This window comes from Diuraphis noxia, unplaced genomic scaffold (assembly GCF_037042655.1).
Source record: "Diuraphis noxia isolate RWA-SAM2 unplaced genomic scaffold, SU_Dnox_SAM2 contig0001, whole genome shotgun sequence".
Taxonomy (NCBI): domain Eukaryota; kingdom Metazoa; phylum Arthropoda; class Insecta; order Hemiptera; family Aphididae; genus Diuraphis; species Diuraphis noxia.
Genome location: NW_028301711.1, coordinates 89,878,661 through 89,905,546, shown reverse-complemented (window position 1 = coordinate 89,905,546; position 26,886 = coordinate 89,878,661). Strand labels below are relative to the sequence as shown.

The window sequence follows — 26,886 nt, the reverse complement described above, 5'->3', positions numbered from 1 at the left end:
ATATTGATCTCACTAAAATAAAATTAAAATAAATGAATAAAATCGTAGATTCGATATATTAACATAACAATAATGATACATGAACATAAAAACATAATTCATGGACTCAGAATTATGTTTTTATATGGGAAAATAACGTTTCCTTAATATTATTAATACCTAATTAATATGATAATTTAGCTTTTTCCTATAAATATAAATCCAAAATTCTCTGTAGTTAGAATATCATTTTTTTTCTATATTATATGAATTTATAATTATTATAAACGATATTTAACAAAATATTTTTTGAATATCATGTAAATTAAAAATTAACTTTACCGTGTCCTATCCTATCCTTCGATTGATACAAAAAATATCAAAATAAGATGAAAATTGACAATTCGCGCTATTTTTATTGCACTTTTATTATTTAGAAACAAATACGAAAATACGAGTCTCTATCAAACATACAGTCCTCATTGGATCTCGCACTGCCTTCGCCGTGGCACTTACGTTTTTTAAAATAATTTTATAATATGTTGCTCCATATTATTTGGTTCATTGGCTTATCATTGCAGATATGACATTGTATGTTATTTTTATTATTAAATTAATTTTTGTATGAACCAAAAGGGTTAGCATCAGTGGCCTAATTAGGAATTTGGGTTGGAGGAAGTATTTTATGTTTTTAGCAAAATCTGTAAGCTTCATACAGTAATCTACCCCATCAATATAAAACTTTAGCAGTAAAATAAAAGTTTTTTTTTTTTGGGGGGGGGGGGGATCTATCTCTCTTATTCTCCTTAATAATGCCCCTGGTTAGCACATATAATAATTTTTATAAACTGTATATGTTTGTTTTAAGTTATCGTACAGGAAAACGAATTAAACTGAAGTGAAGTTCATTAAAACATCAAGTATAAGTAACTAACTAGTTAGTTGAGTGAATAAGTTGAAATTAACCTATTAAATCATTCATTTTCATCTCTTCAGCTTTTCATATTATTAATCCTTTCATCATTATATAATATGTGACTGTGAAATGTGTACAGTAAATCTGGTCTTCTATAAAAAAAAAAAAAAAAAAACAAAAAAAATCCGTTTAAGTCATATTTTAGAAGATGAATAAAAAAAGTTTAAAATCTGAATTACTTCTTGAAGTAAAATATTAGTTTATCCTTAGATCCTTAGGTCAGCTTTAGTCTGCCTACGATATATTATCACATGTATATATATTAAATATGAATGTGTGTGTGTTGAGTAATTATATATATTATATAATATTCTAAGGATTTCTGTGTTGTGTTCTCGACATGTTTTTCGTTTGCGTGATACTGATACAAAACTTTGAGTAGGTGATTAGTTGTGATAGCCAGTTAAAATAAAACATGGTTGTATCCCAACTGTATCAGAGTGAATTCTACTTAAAAAAAATAAAAAATAAACAAATAATGTCTTACTAGTGGACTGTATAAAATGTATTGTATGAATAAAAGTAAGGGAAATACGATGTACACGAGAGCACCTTAAATACTATGTTAGTCCTAACAAATTACAAATAAAGTAACAAGATAATAATTACTCAACAAAATCACCAACGTGAGTGTAATAACATTATACAAAACCTTAGATCATATACTGTGGATATAGCCACTCGGTATATCAGATTTGAAGCCAAAATTACTGAAAACGCTAGAGCCTTGGTTATTACTGCGCATGCGTAAATGACTGATAAATGATAATAGTATATGATATTATTTTTTTGTGATAATTTATCAACCAATCAGAATTACGTGCATACGCACAAACAGTCGGGGCTCTGGGTTATTCTGGCTTCAAGAATTAGCCCGATGGCTTCATCCGTTGTATATGATCTAAGTACAAAACATAAGCACACGGTGTTGATATTAACAACCGATGCAAGATAATACAGAAGATAATACGGACTGATACGTCTGACCTGCAGGTCACTGGTTGGCTTCTCCTTCGAAGAAATTGGTAATACAATCTGGGTCGAAATCCGTGCGACGTGTCGACTAATGCGATGTTCTCACACAGAATAAGCATATACGGCGGTTTATGATTCAAGGTAAAAATCTAAACAACGAGCCGGTAAACTAAAAACCGGTCAAGTGCGAGTTGGCTCGCGCACCGAGGGTTCCGTAGTCCGTACAAACCTGTAGGTATATAAGTAAAAGTTCACCCATCACGACAATCGAGTCATAGTTATGGTATTTTTATTGCAAAATTAAATTTATAACATCAAAATATGGAAAGCTGGAGGATCATAAATACGCGTTCATGAGGAAAAGGATTAGAAGTTTAAAATTATTTGAAAAAAAAAAAAAATATGTGATCTAACTAAAAATTTACGGTTTTCGTAATTTTTCCTATATCTGTACTATATGACGTGACTTCGTACGAAATTTCAAGATTCTAAGTTCACGGGAAGTACCCTGTAGGTTTTGATTCCCGTGCGAGTTTCGAAAATTTGCGGAAATTTGCGGCCTAAATGGCTGTATCTTTTGATTGCGTTGGCTTAGAAGGTTGATTTTTCTACAGCTTCCAGGGACAGTAGACCTGAGTATCATATACAAATTTCAGTTTGATACCTCCACGCGTTCCTGAGAAAAACGCTCTTGACAGACGGACGGACGGACGGACGGACAACAAAGTGATGTTATAAGGGTTCCGTTTTTTTCTTTTGAAGTACGGAACCCTAAAAATTGATACTACCCCGACGGTTCTCGACGACGCGTATGTCACGTAATCTAAGCGTATAACGACAATAAGCTAGCTAACGCGAACGATCGAATCATGTGCGCAACGACCAATAATGGCGACAGCACAACACATGAGCGATGATATTATGATGACGATTATGGACTTTAGGAACGTGAATGTACGAACGCGTGCGATGGCGATACCTGTGGAAGACTCGCGAGTTAACGACAGTGAAAAGGATTATCAACATGCCATATCGGCCATATCGCGCGCACTGGCTTCACGGTCATAAAACCCAAAGCACAGAACCAACCACGTGACAAAAGAACGCACGGTAAATAAAAATGCGTTACATTGGCGTGGCGTAAGACGGCTCGGTAACTACATACACATTGTTGAGACGCCTCAATCCGTGAGTGAACGCGCCGATGGTCCAACCGGTCCCGGCGGCGTATGCGCAACCAGAACAGGATTATAATTCGACGTAGAAAATAAATAGCGCATTCTAGTTGGACTTGGTCCGGACAGTAGGATACCACTCAAAAACTGATAATAATATTAAAAATCATGGTGATCAGTTCATAACAACAAAATGTTATGCCTATATTAAGCCTATATTAAACAGTATATATGTTTATACTTCATATATGAGATTATAGTAATGGCAAAGCAAAAAGTGTATAATACTATAATATCATACTATGTGCATGTTATTTTTGTTTTTGTGAGTAGGGCCCGAAAGATCAAGCTAAAAATATATAACGCATCCTACCCGATAGGATTAAATTAAGTCTTCTTAATTTCAACCTCAACTTATCAGAAAACTCATTTTTCAAGCAAAAACTTTATAGTTATTAAGTTTTTTAAATCAAATAAAAATGCTTCACTGTACTCGTATTTCGTTTATAACTATTAAAAACCATTATGATACATAATATCAAAAATTAAATTTAAGCTGTATATATAAATACCTGCAACGTAACTGGTAGCCGTTGACGTCAAAATTTAAAAATAGTTTAAAAACAAAAAAAATTTTACTCATTTATGCCTCAGTAATAATTTTTTAATATGTTATAAGTATAACGCACCAAAAATATGAACGTTAGTTGATTTTTGAACATTTGTAATTATCATGTATAAAATTGTAATTGAGTGGTTACAATTCCACGAATACACATAAAAATTTTTTTTGACGTAAATAATTGTTAATAATTCATTTAAAACAATTTTAAATGTGCAATTATAAACTACATTCATTGTTTTATTATACGGTGAAATTATATATTTGATATTTAAAATAACCATTTTAAGGCGATAATTATTTAGAACTATCTAAGAACGTGCCTATACATCATAATAATATTATTATAAATTTTATTTTTATAAATTATTTTTAATAAACTTTTATTGAATTTAAATTCGTATAGTAGTAAAAAATGTTTCACTTAATATCATGTTATGATCATTGCATAGGTACGTTTCTATTTGAATTATTAAAAATTGATTTTTACAATAACCGAATAAATAGAATAAAATATCATTATTTTTACAGAATTTAAATACAATAAGTGTTCTCAGTATATAGGTACACTTATTTTAAGTCAAAGATCTTAATAATTATATAATAAATTGTTTCTAACACCGTAACTATGTACAATAAACACATAATCAAAACATTTGTATGCATATTATGCATTAAATTTAACAACTCGGAGATAGAGAGCACATTTTTTGCATATTATTAAAATATACAGGGTGATTCTTTTATCAAACAACACTTATATGGCGTTTGTGTGTAAATACCACCTAACATACACCTATAACACACAAACACTACCCAAAACCATCCAACTTTGGGAGGCTATATCTTGTAAACGGATTAACGAAAAATGAAAATTTAAACGTGAAAATTCATTGAAAAAATAGCCTTTTTAGTTTATGAAATTTTAAGTATAGGTTGTCATTTGAAAATCAAAAGTTGATAATGGTTAACCTGATAAATATAGGGGTGAATATATTTAAAAAAATATATAGTTCTAGAACAAGATGGTTCTAAAATTTTGAAAAAAAAAAATTTGAAAAAAGTCAATAGTTTTTGAAATAATCAGTGTTGTTTGTTAAAAGAATCACCCTGTATATATTCAGGTAAATGTCATAATACATGAAATGTAAAATCAACGAATAAGGTACTTTATTTTCAAAATATTAAAACGCAATAAATACTACTGGACTTCTTATAGATGCTTCATATTTATGATGGTTTTATGATTTTAAAAATAGAATTATATAATACATAGTTTCATTTGAAAGTATCTGCAGAAATTGTGAGGTTGTCCGATTGCGTCATCTAGTTTCTAACCAGCACCCACTTCACATTGTAGTATTCCACTCATATCTCTTTTTTGAGAGGATGCATGAGGTATAGCGTGTAACTACTAACTATAATGACATAATATTAAACATATAAATAGATCGCGTCTTGATTACTATCTATTTGTGATAAATATAAATATTAAAAATAAATAAACCTTAAGGTTATCTCAATATTAATATGTATAACTTTTGTAATTGATATTTCCACGAAAACTTATCTATATATTTGATGTGATGAATTAATTATGTCACATAATTATGACTACGTAAGTATATTATATGAACAGATCTGTATTCGCTATTAAATTTTTTTACAATTTGTAAGTAGGTATATTAATTTATAAAAATACTCTTTCAAAAGTGTATTAATACATTTTTCATTTATTTCAAACTATATTTAAGTATATAATAAAAAGGAAATAGAAAATGTCTAAACAGCTATTAAATATGCAGATACATTTTTTTACATAATCTTATCATGAAAATAAATTTTTGCAATGATTATAGTATCCATTAAAGTTTACACTTTGTTATTGAAAATTTAATATATGTAAGCTGCTAGCAACGTCCAGCTATATAATAAACGATATATTCATATTGCACATGTTTACGTGGGTATGAACCTCGTCGCTTGTTAAAATGTTTTTTTTTTTAATTTATAGTTGATAAAAAAAAATCAAACTATCGAAATAAATTATATATTTAACATTGAACCGAGTGATAAAAAAATATACATATAAACACGATTGAAGTTGTCACTCTTTTTTTTATTCATATTTTCTTAATACGTCTTGGTGTCTTGCTCAAAATGTATGTTTTACTGTATTTACATCAACTTGATAAAGAAAAAGAAAATGTTTTTTCACCTTTAGGACTTAAAATTAGTTAGTAGGTTGTTTTTGATTATCTGATCGAAAACCCAAAGCTAATGCATCATAATTTTAATTATGATAATTTAATAAATTTAATACTAGAAAAAATTAAAAATTAAAATAATCCTTTTAAAATAAATTTAAAATCTATAATATTTGTAATTGATTTATAACAGTATAATTTAAAACCTAGTTTTAAATAAAAATAATTGCAATGTAATAATGTGTACCATTAGACGTCAACAAATTATTGAAAGACAATGCAAATAAGTTTAAGGTATGATATTTATATAGAGATTTAAAATTTAAATACGAACAAAATAATTATATTAGAATATTAGAATGATATTCAATACTCGAAATTTTCAGGTAACCGCATTAAAAGCACAGCCAAATATCGGAAATCAATGTACCTAGTATAGTTTAGAATAATATTATACTATTTGTAAAATTGCATAGCTCGTCCTTTAAAATCTCTAAGTAACGTAATCTTAATCGGTTATATATATATATAACTATTTTATAAAAGTCTTATAGACGATTCACGACGTCATGATGTTGTATGATAAGAAACTTATTCATTATATTTTTATTAAATCTTTAAGTTCAGCCTAGTGCTATATTCACCATCACCACAGCTTGCTATTGATACATTCTCTGTTTATCGATCATTTTTTAACAAGGGATGGAAGTTTTCTTGCATTTGAGTATGATAATAATTTTTATTCATCTAATTTGCATAGTAATATAATGCTCTTAACAGTTAAAAGTTAGAAATCAAAGTATTTTTTATCTTTTTTTATTTCCACATATCATGTTTGCAGAAGTTGTGCTCAATGAGTAATTAAAAAAAAATCGCATTATTATTTACATTTGAGAACATGGTAGGTATTATTTACCTTTTTCTATTTACAAAAATATTTTTGAAATCAAATATACGAATTGCTCAATTTTATTTTTTCTTAAATCAATCCGTTTAAATTATTTATAGTTTTCAGAAATTTTTTTTTAATTTTGTTACTGTAGTAAAGCTTCATTTTTAAATTATTATGAAATACACTGGGCATCTGAAACTGTTAAGGGATGAAAAATTTATTTTTTAATGATAGATAAATACAATATATTTCCAAGATTATTTATATAGATTATACAATAAAAGATAGTTCACCAATAATGAGTTAATTAAAATTAGAACTTTTAGACAAAGTAATCAAATACAAGGTAATAGGAAAAATACAAAACAACAGATTTTTTTTGTTAAATTTTTATATTTTTTATGCAATTTAATAACTAACTTAAGGTGATTAAAATTTTCTATTTCAAATGTAATATCCACCATTTTTATTGAAAAATAATAGAAATAAGATTTTTTTAATGTTAATAATATGTACAAACTAAATTTTAATAATTAGTATAGTTTTTGAATCATTTAACTTTATGTACTAAGGATAATAAATTCTAGTAATATTAAGTTTGTATGACACCACAATTTGATTCAAACATTTTAGCAATTAATATTAATGTATCAATATTGTATATTTTTTTTAAATTATCTGAATTTAGTATGCACAAGTTAAATTATAACAAATAATACTTTCATAGTTATATGATAAAATTTTAAGAACTGGGTAGGGGAGACCGGGTACAATTGTAACATTTCCCATACTATTATTTATTTATAGGAAAATGTAAACTTTCTAGCATTGATTTTGCACTAAAATGATTCAGTAACTTGTAATCTTAAGAAATATGTGTAAATTGAACATTAACTTCCATAAGTGAATCTGTAAAATCTGATCTAAAAAAAAAAAAAAGATGTAACAATTGTACCCGGTTCTGGGTCAAATGTAACAGTAGTAGGGGACAAATGTAACACAATTAACACATACATAATATATTAATCAAAATTAGTTTTTTAATAGTTTAAGCCTTTATAACTAAATATAAATATTTAAAAAACAGTGGTAGAACATACCTAATATAATAATAAACAACAAATTATAACATTTTTATAGTTTGAGCCTTTATAACTAAATATTAATATTAAAAAACAGTGGTAGAACATACCTAATATAATAATAAACAACAAGTTATAACATTTTTATAGTTTGAGCCTTTATAACTAAATATTAATATTAAAAAACAGTGGTAGAACATACCTTATATAATAATAAACAACAAGTTATAACATTTTTATAGTTTGAGCCTTTATAACTAAATATAAAAATTTAAAAATAGTAGTAAAACATACTTTAGTAATAAAATTAAAATAATGAAATATTATAACTCTTAAAATAACTAATTAAAACAATATCAGTCTCAATGTTACAACATTAATAGTTAAATATCATCAGCCTCACAATTATCACAAATATAAAATACAGTAAAGTCATTTTTAGTACAAGCTTCGTGAGACCAAAGTTTGCACTTATGACATTGAATCCATGACTCTCCACTTTTACTTTTTGAATAGAGTTCTGAGCAAATCATACAAAAAGCATCATCATCTTCATCACTTTCATCAACTATCTTATTTTTCTTTTTTTTTGTGGCTTTGGATGTTTGTTTAATTTTTCTAGCCTCTGTATACAATAGTTTGCGTTTAGCAATTTTATTTTTTTTGTTAGCATTTTGTTCAATTTCATTTTTTTCTGGTGTGTCTGTTAGTATTTTAGTTGTTCCTTTTTTTCTCCCACCCTTTCTTGCCATTTTTTTTGCTAATTGAGATTTAGGATAAGGTCTAATACTTTCAGGTGATATAGTTATTGGTTCTTGACTTAATGTTTCAGTTATTATGTTTGTTATAACTGTTTCTGTGTTAATAGGTGTTTCATTAGGTTGCATATTATCTGTACTATTTAAAACAATGTTTGTAACAGTTGATGGCGCATATTCATCGTCATTAAACACATTTCTATTGAATGGCCATACACCAGACACAGAAAAACCATTAATAATATTTTTTGGTGTAGCTGCGTTTACAAGGGCATTAGTAGTAACAGAGGGTAAATCATATATAGTAAATCTTTTCCCAGGGTTGCTCTTCATCCAAGAATCCATTTCTTGGTTAATTAATTTTTTGAATGGACCAAACACTGACCTGTCTAAAGGTTGAAGTTTGTGGGAGCAGTGAGGGGGGAATGAAAGCAACACAATACCATTTTCTCTACAATAATCAATTACTGGTAGATATAAATGTGATTCGTGGTTATCTAGAAGTATCAGCACCTTTTTTTCTGGTGTGGGTCTTACATGGTTGACAAAATGTTGCATAAATTCTAAGAATTGGTCTCCTTGCATCCACCCTGATTTATTTGATGTGCCTATACACCCTGGTGGTCCTCCTCTAATAAAATGATGTTTATAATTCACTCTCGGAAAAATAAACATAGGTGGTATAGTATTGCCTAGAGCACTTACTGCTAAGCACATTGTAACCAATGTTCCACGTTCGGATGATGTTATTGCTCCTACTTGTTTTTTTCCTTTTTGTGCTACTATTTTACCAGGGTTTTGCACAGTAGTTATCCCAGTTTCATCTAAGTTATATATCTGATGTGCTTCCAACTTATATTTGATAAGAACTGAATCATATTTATCCATAAATTTTTTAACATTTACTGGGTTGAAGTTCATTGCCCTAGCTAAACTTGTAGCCTCTGGTTTTCTTATGGATAATGTATTGTTGCGTTTTAAAAAACTAGAAAACCAATCATCACCTGCAAATTCATGTTTGGTCCAACTAGGTGGTATTTTTAAATCTAATTTTAATGCAAATTCATAAGCGAGTTTTTTCACATCTTTGGTGCTCAAACCAAAGTACATGTCAGCACAATTTTTTAGATAATTTGTTAACATGACCTCTTGTAAATTGTTAAATACTCGGGTGTGAGGGTGATAACCACATTCAGGTAGAGGACCACCAGAATCACGGTGAGCTTTCAATTTTTTTATGTAGCGATTTAAACTTACATGACAAATTTCAAATTGATTTGCAACTGATCTTTCAGATTTATTTTCGTTTATACAGATTTCTGCAGCTCTCTTTAAGGTTTCACTATCAGTGCCTCTATTTGTTGTTCTTTGTCTTATTCGTGGCATGGCTATTACCTATAACAAAGAATAATGAATAACTTATTCTTACAAATATAAATTTAATAAACAATAATAAAATGTTACATTTGTCCCCGTTTAACTGTTACAATTGTCCCCAATCAACATTTATGTAAGAAAGTAAATATAAAAATAAATACTTACTACGCACAGACCAGACAAGACAATCAAGTTAAAGAACACTTCTTTCCATATATAAATATAACAGTAACTAAAAATTATAAATAAATAACAACGTTTAAATAATAAAATACCACAAAATATTTTATTTACAATCTGATTTGATAAACGTATTTTATTATTTTTCTGATAAGGACAATATGATATCGGCGTATTGATAAAGGGGAACTAGTTGCTATTATAGTGGGACAACTATCGTATTTTCGCCATATTTTTAAATCGAACCTAGAAGAGAAAATCAACAATGTTACAATTGACCCGTGTTACATTTGTACCCGGTCTCCCCTACTATTCATATGCTTCGCAATCCATAATTTCGATTAGTTTTGTATACTTTGGTATGGTATCATATTACTACTTACATAAACGCTACACGCTATACTATTCAGTGTTATTAAATGTTAATAGCATTGCTATCAAACTATTAGAGCAATAATCATAAGCGTGCGCACGGGGGAGGCAGGGGAGGCGGTTGCCTCCCCTGCGAGATTTTCCTCTACACCAAAATATTATATTATATCTACCAATTGGTGAAAATCGGGTGGGGGGATTGGAGTCTGGACCTCCTTAGCTAAAGTATTGCCTCCCCTGCCAAGAATACCTACGCACGCTTATGGCAATAATATACTAATACATTTCAAATCTAGTGCAATATAATGTTTGCTGTTCCCATGGTACAACCAGGTATCAAAACTGGCTGACCATTGACAAATATCTGAGTAAGTTGTTCTTTTTATTTACACTAATGTTTATGAATACAGTTTTCTTAGTCATGAGTTAAGTACAATAAAAAGTAACGGGACCTATAGAGTTCATCTCAAGTCACGTATCTTCTTTAAACAAAATTTCAAATATTCGTGATATTATCAGACTTCTCAAATTTATAAACATTTTTAATTATTCTGTTAGACGTTAGTTGGGATATATTTTTTCAAAAAATATAGGTTTTATGGTAAACAACTTTTAAGTTGTCCAATAAATTGGTACTTTTAAGATTTTTTTATTATATCATTATGTTTATGTTTTATTCTCAAACGATCAAACATAATAAAATTACTTATACAATCAAACTAGTCTCTTTAGTGATAATCGTTGTGGTATACAAAACTTTTCAACCACGTTTTTAACCCATAATTTAATTATTTAGAGTGAATGAAGTTCAGAAAATCTTAAAATGTTGATCATCAACGGCGTCTATTATTTAGCATTCACTGCAATGCTGCGTCTGCATATGAAAGAGTTTGAACAATTTCTGTCTATTAAAATTGCACCTTTGTACTGCGAATCTCATTATAATAATATAATAATATATTATATAGGTTTGCGTGGTTTTCATGTGCCATGTGGTAACCAATAAAATGCTTATTTATCGCCGAGGCATTTTCATCACTTAGGTATTCGTGTGCACGTTAAAACTTTATCGTGATAAATTCGAAAAGTTTCGGTGAAAAACTCGAGTTTTGCTGAATTGAAATATTATGATATCGATTTGATCATATACCACCATCGTATGCACTATAAACAATGAATATAATATATTTCAATGGCTATATTATAATTTCTAATAGTGGCAGGCTTGCAGCATTACAGCGGCCACAAATATTTATCATTTTATTGAACAGGATACTTATTTGTTTAACTAATTACACACATTTTTAAGTATATACTTATATATTTTATATTGTTTAATAATTGTATTAAACTTACATTGAATATTTATTTTTATACCGTTTATATTAATAAAATGAAATAAATAACTGTGATAACTCATAAAACGGACCCAAAATAATATATAAAACACCATTATTATGGGTCAGCTCTAAATTCATCAACATACACATAAATAGGAAAATTACTCTCATTTTTATTATTTATTTGACTTATTTTAGTTGCTTGATAATGGCCACTATACAGAGGTTACGCTGTATTCTATAATACGACAAAATAATTATTTACTAACAACTTTTATCAATTTTTATTCACCATAATTTTCAAATATTTTTCTACAGACCTTGATAATGAATATTTGTTATTTTTTTATTCAAGGGCAATTTAAGTTTAATAAGATATTAGGACTATTCAAAAAAAAAGTAGGTATTCAACTTTTCGTGCAATATTCTTAGTAATCAAAACTCAAAAGTTATTTTTGAAATTTTTTATGGAAAAACATTATAATCCTGATTATGAATTAATAAAATACTCGGGTCGTCATCAAAAACCTAAATAAAACCAGTGTTGATAAAAAAGTGAGAACTTTTTTGTATAATACATGAACTGGTTAATCATGTCCATGTATGTTGTGTAGTTTGTAAAGAAATGTTGTCTATACTAGGCCCGTACTGGAAACTATAATGGCGCTGTTGCAAAAACATTTAATAGCGTTGATTTTTTTATTTAATTCTATATAGTCTATAACGTATTAGTAAAGGCCCATTAGGATTCATGTTCTTTATCATCTTTAATGTAAGATGATAAATTTAAATTCAATGTTAATATCATTGACAACTTTACACGAAAAACAATTCTGAACGGAGACGGTCTGTCAGTCAGCTTGTATGTTATAAGAATAATTAATATTAGGATTTAAGCTAAAGTAACTGTATGAACAAATAATTGGGAAACTTATTTTACATTTTCAATCCTTTGGTATAAAAACTGGACATTTTAGAAATTGTAAACTACAAAAAAATGTCGATATTTTTATGAAGTTTATCAAATTTTGAGCTATATAAATATTTATAATTACCACAATTGTACTTTTGTACCTTTAATATTTTTTTATAATTGCTAATAACAACTGGTGAGGAACCTTGTATTACATTTTAAAACTTTCTAATCGAATAAAAAATTGTTTTCAATGTTAAAATGATTTTAAAAATTTTAAAATATAGAATGATAGAAGTAAATATAAGTTGCTTAAGACAATGTAAAATGTTTTGAAAATTTTATCATGTTAAAAATAAAAGCTTGATAAAAATTTGAAATATCTACGGATCTTAGTTATGGGATCATTAAAAAACGAGAAAATGTTTTAATAATTCTATGAGAATTTGTAACAGAATATCAGATATTAGTGAGTTATAAATATTTTAAAATTGTATATTTTTTGTACACCTTAAAAAACTTATAACTCGCTTTAAAATTAAAATATTGTAAAAATCCTATGAGGTCGTCGAAAATGTAGCCTTACTTTAAATTTTATAAGAGATCAATTTACTTTAATTTCTTAACTAAAGGAGTGAAACATGATCTGCTGAGCATAAAATTTAATATTTTATGCATTTGTAAGATGGAGAGAATGTGGGGATCGCGTAGTCTTAATCGTTTTGATTGTTTTTATATACACATTATCAATTATGATCATGTTTAACTTTAATTTAACTCTTCAGTCTTAATAAAAAATAAAAATGTATAAAAATATTATACTGTTCTATAATACTGACTGACAGTACTGTAGAAGATCATTTAATGGAAGATAGGTAAGTCAATATTTTTTCAAAACTTAATAAAGACCTGGTGAAAATAAACTAAAAAGTGGGGTGCATTATGCAAGATAATTTTCATAGAACACATCGTGCATCTGCCAGGTTGCCTGGTGGGTCAGTACAGGCCGGGTCTATATATAGCTCGTATCATTATATAACATATATTTAATGATGGAAAATTCGATGAGAATATGATTCATTTGTTGAATTATAATTTCAACTTTTCAAATAAAATACGATTTACAATACATTTCTAACATTTTTAAAACCTTTATTAATGTTAAAATATACATATTTTTTGAATTATATTATATTATATGTTTAGCGTATTTATAAATCAGGTATTTTAATAAAATTTAAAATGAGAATCAACTTGATTTTAACAAAGCTAAAAAAAAAATATTGTCTGATAAATTAAACGTCGAAAAACTTATTTTTCTATTAGTAAAATTTCAAGAATGAATTTACTGAACTCGCGTCATCTCAAATTGGTTACTATAAACTTTATCATAATATTCAACACGTCAATGGAATTTATCATTACCCACGGGCACACACTCACTTAATACTTTTTAACTTTTATAGCATTATACAATAATATCTATAGTAAATGAATCAGACTTACGTAAAAAGACGATATGATAATAGCGATCAAAGTGCGTACGTATCTGTGTGTGTGTAATGTATATATGAGTAACCCTATTGTTATTAATCCTGGTGCTTGCTAAATGCGTGGTTGCCATGCCAACGTTGGTGGCGTTTAAAAAGGACAGCAGCAGCCCGGACGCCCGTGTGTGCATGTGAAAATAACATTCTCCGTGACAAATGATTACCACAAACAAAAATCACATATACTCACTCACACATACCCAAATGTATACGGAACTTAAGATAATACTATAGCTATATTTATAGTTACATTTTCATTATTATAATGGAAATCACAACCACGGATTATGAGCCTTGAAATTAAAGAAAGTGACCAAATCGGTGTATATTTTTTATTAGATTGCTGTTATCGTTAATAATAAATGCCATTAACATCAACTTTATTATATTTAACAATGTAAACATTAAATGGATTAATTGTTAATTGTCTATAAACTAATATTTAATTTTAATAATTCATAAATATGAAAATTAATATATCGTTGCTATCGTGCAAAAAGTGATCAAGTACAATAATATGGTTAAAAACATAACACACAAACAATTAATACAGTTCGCATAGTCCCAGTGGCGGATTTTCAAAATTTTTGTTGGGGGGGGGGTCCTAAAAAATAATATGTATTTCAAATGTATTATTTTGTTTTTATTATATTTATATTTGAAATATATATATTTATTATTATGTTATACGGTATACTCTGTGTATGCGTTACCTATGTAATAGTTAGAAGAGGACTATGATAGTCCTCTTCTAACTATAGAAAAATGAGCAAATGAACCAAAAAGTTCAAGTATTTTTGTCTATGTGGAAAAATTATCAAAGTGTCCATTAGATTATTTTTTAAATAACATTCAATTATGAAAAAATGTACTTGGACAGTTTAGTTGTAATACGATATTGACAAAAAACGACATTGTTTACTTGATAATAATATATTAAGATATATTAAATAAATATCTCAGTTTTTTTATACACATTATGCATTAAGGCACTGTGCATATTCGTTATATATTTTATAAATTGGATTGTTTGAATTATAATTTAATTGTAATTCTTCTAATGAATAGTGAATGATAATAAGTTTAAACCACCTAACATTAATATATACTTGTATAAGGTTTTTAAATTAAAAAAAAAAAAAAAGTTAATTCTTTAGACGATTAATCGATTGCTCACTAGTTCTCTGGTGTCCATTTTCCTATAATATATCATACTCGCAACAAACGAATTTGACTATTTTTTATAGCTTTATGCCTATATGATAAGATAATAATTAATTAACTACTTTAACTACTAACTATTAACTACACGGACTATCGTTTTATTTTTATTTTTTACTGTTACGTTTGTGTATATACGATACAAGTCACTCTACTGTAATACTATTATGATCGTTATAATATATTGTATGAAAACAAGTATTGTAATTTAATATATAATATTATTGACTTATATTTTATTCTGATTTAGCTGTTATACATTTTTAAAATATATTTCGTTTATAAAATTGAAATATATATTTAATTATTATTTCACAGAGTATTTAACAAAATATATTATTACTTTACTGCAACTTTAAGTCTAATTTGTATAGTATAGTGTATTTAGACTAATTCTCGTATTACAGTACCCATCCATATAAAATATGAGAAAATTTGTTAATTGATATAAACTACCCTGAAAATGTGATTCTTTTTTAATTATTATTTTCATCATAATTACTTATTTTTTGCATACTTAAAAAAGTAAGAGAGGTTTTTATTCACTATTTGTTTTATTTTGTAACGATTAACTTACTCAAAAAGTATAATATTTAAATAGCGGTTAAGCAGCATGCCTGGGTCAGCGGTGTTGAGCATCCCTCGATTTGGGTGAATAGTTTCAGGTTATTTAAGATTAAAATTAACTTCTCGCAAATTATATAAGCCGAAAAAATGCTGTTATGCGTATGAATATTTTTTTACATAAAATATAAAAGTATGTAAAGAGAAGTGTTAATTTTTAGTGGTTGTAAGCGAAATCATGAGTACATAATTGTGACATTTTTCTAATCGTTAGAAAAACAATATTACAAAAATATGAAGTCAGTTTTGTATCCCATCTAGCTGTCACACGTTCAGAATCCATCCACGAAGAAAAAATTAGCAAAAGTGGAAGCATATAATATACATTTGTCAAGTAAATACTAAGATTTCTGTTGCTTTGATGAATACGATTTTATAATAGGTAATTTAAATCAGAGTAATTTTTAATTTAATTTCAATAAATAATTTTGTTTTCCTCTTGACCTCTCGCAACGCTGGTGTAGCTAGATTGCCTATTTATGTCGCCGTGTTATGAAGTATATCAATTACTATAATATTATTATTTGCTTAAAAATTATTTTGATAGAAATTACATAATATGAGATTTTTTTGAAACGAGAATAATGTTTTTTAATTTATGAAATTCAAAATAAAACATTGTTATGATTATAATATATTGTGTTAATATACAGTTGTCGTTATATACAATATTATACCAAACATTTTTTTATTATTACTTAGGTATAATAAGTAATCACTAAAATGGTTTCTACAGTATTGAATTTGATTCAAATAATTACATTAATACAAAACATTTCTGACTTTATATTGTATAGTTCTTTCAAACCCATACCACAAATGAAACTTGTGCAATGAAATTAAAAACATATATATATATTAACAATAAATAAATACATTTTAATAGAATAAAAATCAAGACTGTTGTAAAAAAAAATATATAGAAACTAAAATTCAACAATAAAATTGTTATTTAATGTTTAAATGCATAGTACTATAGAATGTTAACTCAAGAAAAATATTTTTAAAAATTTTCGAAATAGCAATACAATATTATAATAAGTTAATTAAAATACTTTTGAAAAGTGATGAAATTATTTTTCAATTCAAAGCATCATATTGTAATTTATTTAACTAATATTGTTTGCTCATGTCAGGCTGACAAATACTGAATAGTATACAGATTATAACAAACTAAAACAACGCGACTGCAATAAATAAAATATTAAACAATTTGCATTTCATTATTGTATCGTAGTCGATGTCATTCTATCTTTAAAATATACAAATATAATATGGGTAGATCTATGTGTGCAAAAGTGAATTGTAATATTGTGTTACTAATTAGAAATGATTGCGTTTTTATTTTGTTTTTTTTTTGGTGGGGGAGGGGAGTAATGGAATCTTACGAAGTTTACTTTTATTTCTTAGTCATTTCAAATAACGTTTGGTGGTATGTCCAGCAGGTTGAATAAAAAAAAAAATAGTTACGAAAGTGAAAAATATAGTTCATCAACCACTGTTTAAGGTTTGAGTCGTTCAAATACTAACACCACGCGTGCGATCATCGATGTAATAGTAGCTGTAAGTAGGCAATATAAAAATAAATTGACCGCAAGTAGTAGTTCTCGTCGAGCTCGTTTTTTGCGTAATAAAGTTAAAACCAAAAATATTAACAGCATTTGTGCTACCAAGGCCACCCAAAGTAATGAAATCTCTAAGATACTTTTTTTTATCTCCTAAATGTTTCCGATGTGATGATGACTTCCGTCGATCGGTCTACGGTTTGGCAATGCGATTAACGATGCATAAACACGCGTGTGAAGATAATCTATTAGATATCTAATAACGTCTAGCGGTGTGTTCTGGTCGCATAAAGAAAAATATTAATTTTGAAGGTAAAAATCTAATACCTCGACCACTAATTTGAGTCTTAGTTGTTTCAATACTCATCGTGATTTCACGTGGGCGATCGTCAGTGCAATAGCAGTTGTGGGTAGTAAATGGACCATAATAAGCAGCAGTTCTCCGAAAGCCCGAGCTCGTTTTTTGATTAATAAATTTAAAAGCTAAATATCAAAGCATGTGCAAAGAGTGGACAATATACAGCTGTAGTCGTCGTAAGTCAATCTGACGTCGTCCAACGTGATAACCGAACAACGCACGTAGTCTAAATCCAATATAATATTACCGCACGCCCCGGGGTTATTCTGGAAATCCTTCGGTAAGGTATTATTGTTGTGTTCTTTTTTTCTCACCATCTCATATATATTGTTATTAAACATCACCGTCGATCAACACATATATATATATATATATATATATATATATATATATATATATATTAGGTAGGTACCTACCGTATTATACATTTAGAAAACGTATTGCAACTCCGACGCCACGCGCTGACCGCAATAAGACGATCGTAAGTCTACTGAAATACAATAGTACCCATACGCTATATATATACGCTCGCCCGTACAAAGAATTGTAAATAAATCGTTTGCCTTTTTCCGAATTCATCGGTCGTAATAATAATATTAAGAGTGCGGTATTCAGTGTCACCGCAAGCGAACGTATATATACATAATTTCACCCGTCGTCGTATTCGTAGTAAGTCTTCTTAAAACCGTTAACATTGTTCAACGTGATTACCGAACGGCACACATATGTTTCAAATCCAATAAAAAGTTATAGCCCCAGAGTCATAGGAAATCCAAAGTACTTTCTCTTTACATTATCGCCATTTTCAACGTTAAATATTGCTACATTGACCGCACCACATATCCCTTATACACTACACATGGGCACATAGCCAACTGGCTGTCAGCCAACATATTTTTCTTTTTCTTTTTTAGTGGTCTATGTTACTATTTTATACTATACAATAATAGGTGTAGATAATTTTTTTTATGTTTTAATTGAAAATACCAATTATTGTGTTAATTTTTTTTTTTGTATATCGTTACACAAATGGAAAATTAAAAATATTACGCAGTTGAATTCTTAAGCTGTGTCTTCATGGCTTCATTTTCTGTCGTCTCATGTGGCTTTTATCTTATTATGGTTGGTCTTTGTGATTTTGGTATCATTCATAAGCTATGTTCTACCAGGACATAATGGGCTAAGTGAGACAATGTTACTCTGATCCCGTCTTTATATTATTAAACATATTGTATATATTTATTTTTTTAATTAGAGAATAATATTTATTATTCTAATTGCACTGGCAGTTTGTATGATTTTTTCATCAAAATAACACTGTATAGGTATTGAATTTGAATAATTAATCGTTAATTTAATATGAAATAATAATATATACAACACTGTAAATATAGTATAAGACTTAGTGGAAATATTTTTAAGCGATGAATTATACTGAAATAGTTTAAACCAGTAAATTTTTCTGAGTTGCTGTTAGCTTAATCCAGAAATTATTCATTTGAAACTTTTATTATTTACTATATTCCCAACTTTTATATTATTTCATTTACATGTTTTGTGTAAAAATATAATGAATAAAAAAATAAAACTAGTAAACACTAAACTTATTCTTACACCCAAATATTTAATAATTAATAATGTCCAGTCAATACAAAAATATACAGGTACACAATTTTTATTATGTTTTACTATTGAATGATTTTTAAAAACGGCTGAAAAACTCCAATAATATGCACAATTAAAGTATTATGTAGTAGGTCTATTAATTCATATAAATTATGACTTAATATAATATAATGTTGTAGCTTTAAATCACGCAATGCAATACATGAGAAACACACAAATTGTTCACTAATACTTCGACACGGTGCGTCGATACTCGAGGTACTGTGTACGGAAATAATCATACACTGATTATTAGTTTTGTATAATCAAGATGTTTTATTGAAATTTAAAAACATATGATAATAATTTTTTACATCCGAACCGCGTGGCTGGCTTAAAGAAGCGGCCACGGCGGGTGGTACCAGGCCTTTAGAGGCGCGACAGATAGTTTTACAATATTTAGTTTATCATTTACAAACAATAAATATAATATTGAAGGGGAAAATGAGCTTATATTAACTTTCTCACGGTCTCTATTAAGTCGTGAGTTGTGTTATTATAACTCGTAGTGACACCTACGCAGGCACACTAGGGAGAATGGTTGATGGCTCTGAAAAGAGACTTTTTAGTCAGTCGCAGTTTTGAATAAACCGTGAGGAAAACAGCGTGTAGGGCCGCTGATGTTTGCACACGGCGTATTTGTACAGTACGATTGCCTCGGTACTATGTCACGTACAGTGAATATTGCACGATGTGCACGTCGGGATCGTCAATTGTCTTCTCCTGTGATGGTATCGTCGGTTGCCGTCTCGTTTTGACGAGTGTCTTCGCTGCAGTATCGCCGTTCGCCACTTCGTTTCAAGTGGATGTTGACGGTAGTGTTGTTGGTGGACGAATGATGATGTTTCGTAAATGTGACCGGTTTATATAGTGTGTCCCGTACCGACTCGTAAACCACAAGTGTGCCGCCGTGCGTAACTGTGTTTCCCGTCGGTACGGTTTGCCTCGCTATTCATACAATTTTGGGTTTTTGATTATGGTAATAATATTTTTTATTTCGTTACGGTCTCCTCTATCCATAGCCGTGTTTGTTGAGAATGTAAAATGATCAGAAGGTTTTTTAAATTCGCCACTTAACCCTTACGGTGGTGTCGTTTGTACGTGCTGTGTTGTGGTTGGTGGTCCTGAAAAGGACCGTTTTATGTGGTAATAGGAACTCCGTTACAACTTATGTAGGTACCATGTCTCAAATCACAGCATGAAGTCGTTTTAAACAATTTTCAATATTTATTAAAAAACAAAAATAAACGATTTTGTTACGCTTTTTGAATGAATCAAAATGTAATTATTATATTATAATATTATAAATCATATCATTTTAAGCTCGGTTAAGTCACAAAGAAGAGTGAATATGCTCTTAAATAACTCTATGTATAATTTATAACAAAGTCCATATACGTCTATTTATATTATATATGTATGTTACTATTTTATTACTTTTCTTGTGACGACACACTCGCACATACGCACCTAGCTAGTATTTAATTATTTGTCCAAGATCCCATAACAACATCTTAAAAACCAAAAATAATCTCGTCAGATTATTTTACTTTTCATTCGACTAAATATTGTATTATTTCATAGTAAGGGACTATAAGAGTATTAAGCTAATACAAGATAACCAACTGTATTTTTTTTTATATGCGTACTTTAATCTCTAGTATACAATTTGTAGCGACGATTTATCTTCTTTATTACAGTTTATTTTTTGCGCTAATTGTAATGGACAATTTTAAGCATATCAAACCAAATATAAACCTGTTGACATCGTTAGAATTGATCTAATACACGTTGAACACAAAATTTAGATTGTTTTAATGTTATTTAAAACAATACGTGTGATAGTTATGTCATCACGGTGTTAACGACACGTGACAATGAAGATTCCAGAAAGTATAAATTTATTATTTGAACGGAAATTACTTTTTTTAAGATTAAAAAATAAATAACGGAACAATTTATTGATGTGCTAGAGAAATCACATACCAAATAGTATAATATAACAAAAATAAATCGATAAGTATGCTCAATTATCAATGAGATTTTTACTTATTTTTAATTTAATGATTTAGCACTCATACATAAATATATATTTCAATAGAGTCTTAGTAATTGAAGTAACAATAATAATTACGTGAGCTAACTTTGAAGAAAAATTAATATATTGTTTGATATATCTCAATATGTTTTCATAATATTCTATTATATTTGTATGAATTATAATAATATTAATATTATTATTTAGAAAATATGTTGATGCATTCCAAATTCCAAACGGCATTATTAAACTATTATAGTTTTTTTATTATATGAAAATGTAATACTTTTGCGCATAATATATAAATCATTTTAAATTTTTTAAAACGCAATTTGTTTTTTTTTCGATGGAGGGAGCGATTGAGGCCATCTTAAATTACCTACTAATGAGTAATGAGTAGTTACTCATTATCAGTGCTACGATTTCTTAATCTTTCAGCTTGACATGAGATAAACGCAGTGGCCGATGACTTATTACAATATACTTACTACAATATTATTAAATAAATATATTTTTAAGTCCATGAAAACCGTAATAATTCGAACGAAATCTGCAATATTGCCAAAAGTCTTCCATCAACACCACCGATGCCGTTAATCACCTAACCCTACGTTTAATAATAATATGTAGATTTGTAGATTGTATAATTTTTTAGATTTACATAACTCGTTCATGAATATTGTATATAAAGTATTAAGACAGTAAAAATATACTAGAAACGTATTCACTGAAATTTCAATAATCCTCTACCTACAATTTTTTTTTCTGACCATCGTCGACCAATCTTGACGATAAATTAATATTATTTTATTTTAATCTGCCTTCCACTATTAAATCATACGGAACATCAATATTAAATACTGTACGATATATAATATTATTCGACTATTTATTTGGTAGACGTCAATACTTAGATCATTTATGATTCGATTTTGTATAATATATACGAGTATATACACTTGAAATTCAGAAGTATAATGTAAATATTTCACACTTTGTTCAATCATAAAATACCATGGTATCTAAAAAGGGATTCCTATTGTATGACCACAGCAATATTTTATTTACCTAAAAAACTGCTTGCTTGCTACGTTTATATCGTATATTTTATTTTTAGCTCATATTGTTAGTCAAGATAGCTAAGTGCTTTATTTTTAATATTATATAGTTGAGTTATTCGCCAAACATACTCATTTATATTTATAAAGAATGTATATACTAATTATATAAAATAATGATTCATTTGACTTTTTAATGATACTTCACCTTTGAAATTATTTTCAAATACTTAGATATTTTGTACTATTTTAAGAGTATACTGTAGAGATTCAATTTTTTTTATTTTATTTTAATAGTCGTTTTTATTCGAATCATTTTAAGCTGATTAAAATTTTTTTTAACCTCGATTAAATTACTGATGTTACGATGATTAGAAAATTACGATAACTAATACAATTGTATGATTATTTTAAATATTATAAACATTTTCAAAAATCAAATATTACATAATAATATAGTTTATTGTTTCGTGAAACCATTTTTAAGGACTATTATCCTAAGTCCATACATTTTAATAACTCAAAAACTATCTATTCCTATTTCAATAATTTAGGTACACCCACATTTTTCAAAAAACCATCTGTTTTATAATTTTCAGTTAAATACGTGGGCTTTTGTTTGAAAACTTGAGTCACCATTTCGGTGGTTAATCCACCAAATAAAAACCCCAAAAATTAAGTAAAACATCTTTATACTATAAATACCTACTAAAAATTCCAAAGTTTTTAAAAGAATTTAAAAAAAGTAACTATCATTAAAAAAAACGAGGTACCTATATTTGGTAAATCACAGTGCAGAATACATTATCTTCCAAATTTTTGACATTTCGAAACGATATCTTGTGTTATTTCCTAGATTTGCGGTTCTTTTAACTAAAAAATATATTGATATGTAATAAGAGAAATCATGTTAATCGTCGTTTCTTCTACATACTCGTATTACATTATATTACTCATATGTTACATCACACGATAGATGTTATTTGAAGTACTTGGAAAAGGTTTTCAAAGATTGCCGTCAATAAAACATAGTAGATATATGTGACGTTATGTGTATATGTGTACGCGTGGGTGTGAATATTAATATACATACAAACTAAAAGAATTTTCGACAGCATTGGAATCTGAACTTAAAAATAAATAAATAAACAGCTACTTGATAGTCTTCCGAACCATTTTCAAAATGTGGAGAAAAACTACTCCTATGGCGGAAAAAATAAAAAACAGAACAGTCAGAGATAAACCACGGTCGTGTGCCACTATAATGTTATTATCGTCTTGCAATCGAACCTGATCGTGTGTAAAGCGTTTTCTTACGGCCGCAATAGCCACCAACGACCATGACATCGATTTTTGTCCTGTTTTCGCCTCACTCTGCGTTTCGCTGGGTAGCAGGATGTCACCACCAACTAAATCCTTCCTGCCTGCTTTTCTACCAGCTAACCCTATAGTGGAACAATCAACGTCGATTCATGTTTTACGTACTATCCCCAGAGATGTACAAAATAAAAATGATACCTCAATAAAAGATACATAGGACTTATAGGTACGTATTTTATGTCAAAAAATAATTAATGTCACTGTCATATTTTAATAGATAATACCGATTCTAAATTATGTGTCGTAAAGTAGAATATTACTTTGCTAAGGTGCAATTTAGAAGGCGATAGTAACGTGGAGAACGACATTTATTGATTAATATCGAAGTTGTATTGTTCTATGGGTGTTAACTTTTAAAAATATAAAGTACCTCAATTTATTATTATTCACACGACTCTACTGTTTAAAAACAATTTTCTAGCATCGAAAATTATTTATTATATATTTTTCGACTGATCTGGATTAGGGGTAAAAAATTTTTTATCGGTAACAATTTATTTATATTATAATTTAAAATTTAATATGTCATGGCAAAATGCTACCTTTAAAAAATTATAGGCACATCTTATGCATCTAACCAAATATTATAATATTATATAAGAAACATAACATAAAATGATACTATGATCTTAGTTATTTAAAGAGATAAAAAAAAATAATGAAACTAAAAGTTTTGTTTTGGCATTGAATTTTGTGTACTAATATTAATATACAATCATTTATGTTATTGATATAATATTATTTACTAATAAAACTAAATGTCTAGATTAATGGGATTTGGTGTTAAAGCATTACATTTACTGATTATTTTTATCATCAAGTTATGTTCAGCATGACGATGGTTGATTTTTTAAGTAGGTAGAAAATAACCAACCTCCTCAAACTATATATTCAATAATTCTTTATAATTTTTAACCACCTATTAAAGTAGAAAAGTGACGATGTTACTACTATACTTACAGTTATAGTTTAACAGTTCATAACCCACAAACTAAGACATAGAATAGTAGCAAGAAGAGATGTAAGCAAATATGTAGCAAATTTGATTTTTTTTTTAAATTTGAATTGTCCAAGACTAAAAAAAAAAAATAAAAAGTAAGACCTACCCCACCCATTTTTCATAATTTAAGTTAGACTACCATATTTATGTATACCTAATTTAAGTTATAAAACATTAGCAGATACTGAAGGACATATAGTTAAAATTATTTAACATAGGTTTTTGTTTACATATTTGTAAAAAATACATACTTTTTATCTCATCGAATATAAATGAATACCTAATTAATAAGTAAATATAGTTGAATGTTTTTTTAAATATTACAAAAAAGTTTCATTTTTATTATATGCCTGACTTGCAATATGTGTTTGGTTAAATGTATGGGCATTTAATGAATTGCATAGCCATATAACCAAATGTCCAGGCAGATAGTAAAATTGCATAACAATTAAATTATTTGATTATTTAGCATAAGCATTTCCATAAAATTATTGATTTATTTATAAGCCTGCAAAATATAAATATATAATATCTAACATAATTTTTGTCACTGAAATATCATTTTGGCCACATTTTAGACAATTATTGTTAGTGAGAAAGAATGTGAATACATTTTAATTATTATGTAACCCACAATCACTAAAACAATTTAGGTAGGTATAGGTAAAACTCTGTTCTCTCATATTTTTTTAGATTTTGAATTTTGAATTTCAAGAAGTTTGAAAGTTTAATTCATATTAGTATTGTTATTTCCTACCATATTCTTGGATTTACACTAAACGTATTTAAATTTATTTTTTGAGAACATTCAAAAACAATAACACTTTGAATTTAAAATATAGTGTATAAAATTTAAGATGAGTAGATTTTTTTACCTGATGTATAATGAATACTAATATTCAATGTGTTATTAATTGAACTTAGTTTGATGAACTACTAAGCAATCTCATAGGTTCTATATAGATTATTTTTGTGATCTAACCCATATTTTAACTAGGTACCTAGATACTTACTTAACCATAATATTCCAGTACCTAATACGTTATAATATATAATATAAAATGCTATAATATATAATCAGGTATACACAACCAATATATATATATCATTTATTTTAATAGGTACTTTATAGTATATACCCACAGGAATATAATTATAAATACGTACTATGAAATTTATTAAAATATCTTAATTTGTATTGGTGCCTACATCGAATTAGCTGCCCCATTTAAAAACTATAGAACTTTTATTCGTGAAGCCTTAAGCATAATGGTTACATGATGAATTTAGAATTTTGGTTCAAATACAAATATACAAATTAAGATAGTTGTATAAATAGTTGGGCTTACTTTTAGATTGATTACAAATTGTGAACTAAACCCTGTGATTCCATGGCCGTTGGATCAAAATCAATTGAATAGTTTGATGTACAAACTGCTTATTACAAGAAGAATGTTGTATACAGAAAGTCGGATTCCAGCCTGTCCGATAACATTCCTGTAATGTAGTAGATCCAAGGTGTCTATCTATATTAATGTGTCTAAACTATAGGTTCATGAATGCTGCCTCGCCGCGTGCA

At 27.9% G+C, this 26,886-nt stretch overlaps 2 protein-coding genes across 5 annotated transcripts in view; one reads left to right on the top strand and one right to left on the bottom strand.

Moving 5' to 3' along the window:
• The window catches only part of loaf (low-density lipoprotein receptor domain containing lost and found), a 108,724-nt gene that overhangs the window by 30,164 nt on the left and 51,674 nt on the right, over positions 1-26,886 (top strand). The window lies entirely within an intron of this gene.
• LOC149062381 (uncharacterized) lies at positions 7,478-10,364 on the bottom strand. Its single transcript, XM_089217522.1, has 2 exons — positions 10,209-10,364; positions 7,478-10,061 (listed from the first exon to the last, which is right to left on the bottom strand). Exon 2 carries the CDS (start codon positions 10,050-10,052, stop codon positions 8,292-8,294), a length of 1,761 nt encoding a protein of 586 aa, XP_089073648.1. The 5' UTR covers positions 10,053-10,061; positions 10,209-10,364; the 3' UTR covers positions 7,478-8,291.